Raw genomic sequence first — 2,676 nt, 5'->3', positions numbered from 1 at the left:
AGGATCTATTGTGAGAAATGGAATATATATTCAAAGGTATGTTTTCATTAGTTTATAATCACCTGAATATAAGAATCATTGTGTTTTTGTTACCCTAGCATGATCAGTTTTTATTTACAGATGTCATGGGTCACCTTCCATGGAGGCTGCCATGTTGAACCATGTTTCTACAGTAGCCCAAAACAGACAAAACCAAACACTGGCTCTAGATAGGGGTGAAGCAAGTGAGTTGTAGTCTGCAACTACCCTGCTAGACACCACTTAATCCTACACACTGGACCTTTACAACACGATTGGTTTAGCTACGCTGTAATGCTCATTGCATTAGTAGTGTGGAAGCAGGTTGCTGTCCGTGCAACCATGTGTATAAATCACTGCATCATCAGCATATGGCTGGATCTCCTCAGACAGAAGGCAAATCATTTATATACAGACTACATAATTGGTCCGAGTATAGGTGTGGAATGCCAGTACAGATGTGAAAGTGATTGATTATGAACCTTCACATTTGTGTTGCTGTTTAAATTTTACCAAGCAGTGATAAACTATCAATACTAGTATAAATAGAGGTTAATATTACTCAGAAACACATTATCTATATTATATACATAACACATATTCACATCTTTATCATTAGAGATATTTAAGATAGTTTTTTGCTCTACTATTATCACTTCATAAAAGGTAAAGGTGTCAAAATGTATCTCTTTGTGGTCTTAGGCCCCTTCAGATCGTCAGCTGCGCTACAAGGAGAAGGTGACGGAGTTGAGGAGGAAGAGGAACTCCAGCCTCAACAAGGAGCAGAAGGAAAAACACATGGTAAGTGGGTGAGAATGTGTGTATTTCACAACCTCCCTCCTGCACATACTTCCCGTATTATATTTTGAAAGCCTTTTCTGCTTTTCTTCTTTCCCGCCTCCACTGCCAGGACCATCGTCAGAGCCACGGAGCAAGCAGGGAGCCGCTGCTGGAGAACATCACCAGCGACTACGACCTCGAGCTGTTCAGGAAAGCGCAGGCACGTGCCTCGGACGACCTTGTAAGAGAGAAAACTCATCATCACCTCCCTCCCTTACTCTTCTCTCCTTCCCTTTCTTTTTTGTACCCCCCTCTTTTCTGCGTTACTCCTCTTCTTCTCTGTTTCAGTCAGCAAACCCTCCTCTGCAGCCACAGGAGGAGTCTGAGATATTTTTGGTAGTTTGGACAATCACTTCCTGTTATTCTGTGCTCTGTTACTTTGTGATGCATTCAGATGAGAAGGTATTGCTGTTTTCAATCAGGTTCACTTTAAAAAAAAATCACATTGATGGTTTTATATCATAAAAAAAAAAAATCAGTGAAGAATGAAAATTTGTTTACACTGTCTTAAATGATATTAAATTCACTTGCCCCAAATTCAAAGCCTTAAATTCAGTTTACATAATTTCAGTCTTTAATTCAGTTTAAAATCAGTAATGTTGAAAATGCGGTGCTACCAAAAGTGCAAAAGATTTCTTCCTCATCTAAACTTTCTAATGTATTTTTTGTTTTTCATGGCTGGTTGCCTCCACTGAGGTTTTTCTAAGTGTGATATTTGGTTCAACTGATCCTCTTCCCTGAATAACTAAGATCTCTCCTCTTTCTCCCCTCTCCCCTCTGCTTGCTCGTTCGCCCTCTCTTCTTGTCCTCTTTGTGTCTTTTCACCTATCCCCATCTCCCTTTCCCTCCCGTCCTGGCCTGTACAGGAGAAGCTTCGTCTGGCCGGCCAGGTGTCGGAGGGCAGCAACATGATAAAGACCATTGTGTTCGGTCGCTACGAGCTGGACACCTGGTACCACTCTCCGTATCCAGAGGAATACGCCCGCCTGGGGAGGCTCTACATGTGCGAGTTCTGCCTTAAGTATATGAAGAGCCAGACCATTCTGCGCAGGCACATGGTAAGGCAGCTTTTTCTATTTGGAGGGGTACCTACAGTTCCCTAAAACATTTGAGAATGACTGTGTTTCATGTACCGCTCTGCTTTTCTAATTAACTTGCCACTAGATGTCGCACTAGAGCACCAGCATCTAAGACAAAAACAATGTGTACTACAGCCGACCGACTCCATTGACAAAACCAGTAATTTTACTGAACAGATTATTCTGAAACACACTTCAAACTGGATTGAAACAAAATAAAAGTCACCTAAACCGGCTTTTGTTAGTCTTTCCAACAATCACCAACGCTGGTTTGCACAAAATAATTAGGGTTCCCATACATCCTAAAAAACCTGTAAAATCTGGAAATTTAGAGAATAGTTTTCCAGTCCAGTCATGGAAACACCTGGATATCGATTAAAATGGCCAAATGGCAAATGGACAGTCCAATCAGGTTCATTTTTATATGCGTCTTAAAACCGTACTTCCAATTCCTCCTTATTCCTTTATACAGAATGAGGCTAATAAAGTACCAACTTCTAAAGCTGTGTTCAAAACAGAAACCGTTTTGGAGACTTTTACCTAAATTCAATTCCAGTTGGCAGTAAAAAAGTAAAAATCCTAAATTTGGTGTTCTCAGACCTATACACAGTTTTTACCATCCCTCATGTGATGGATTTACTTTCATTTCTCCTGTAGACTTAGTATTTATAACAGAAACAGGGCTGTATTATGGAAACAAATACCATCTACACCAACCACACTGTAAAAAAAAAAAAAA

At 40.4% G+C, this 2,676-nt stretch overlaps 1 protein-coding gene across 3 annotated transcripts in view; it reads left to right on the top strand.

The window, feature by feature from the left end:
• The window catches only part of LOC118322532 (histone acetyltransferase KAT7-like), a 19,605-nt gene that overhangs the window by 8,330 nt on the left and 8,599 nt on the right, over positions 1–2,676 (top strand). Inside the window, exons 7-10 of one of the 3 annotated variants that reach the window (XM_035654235.1) lie at positions 721–819; positions 929–1,039; positions 1,147–1,194; positions 1,725–1,916. In XM_035654235.1, coding sequence (XP_035510128.1) covers positions 721–819; positions 929–1,039; positions 1,147–1,194; positions 1,725–1,916 — 450 coding nt within the window. The remainder of the gene's footprint in view (positions 1–720; positions 820–928; positions 1,040–1,146; positions 1,195–1,724; positions 1,917–2,676) is intronic. The other 2 variants (XM_035654238.1, XM_035654236.1) reach the window with 2 other exon arrangements.

Source organism: Morone saxatilis, unplaced genomic scaffold (genome assembly GCF_004916995.1).
Source record: "Morone saxatilis isolate NCDOM2014 unplaced genomic scaffold, NCSU_SB_2.0 Contig14, whole genome shotgun sequence".
Classification (NCBI taxonomy): domain Eukaryota; kingdom Metazoa; phylum Chordata; class Actinopteri; family Moronidae; genus Morone; species Morone saxatilis.
Note: the sequence above shows the minus strand (reverse complement) of the source record. Positions and strands in the feature narration are given on the sequence as shown.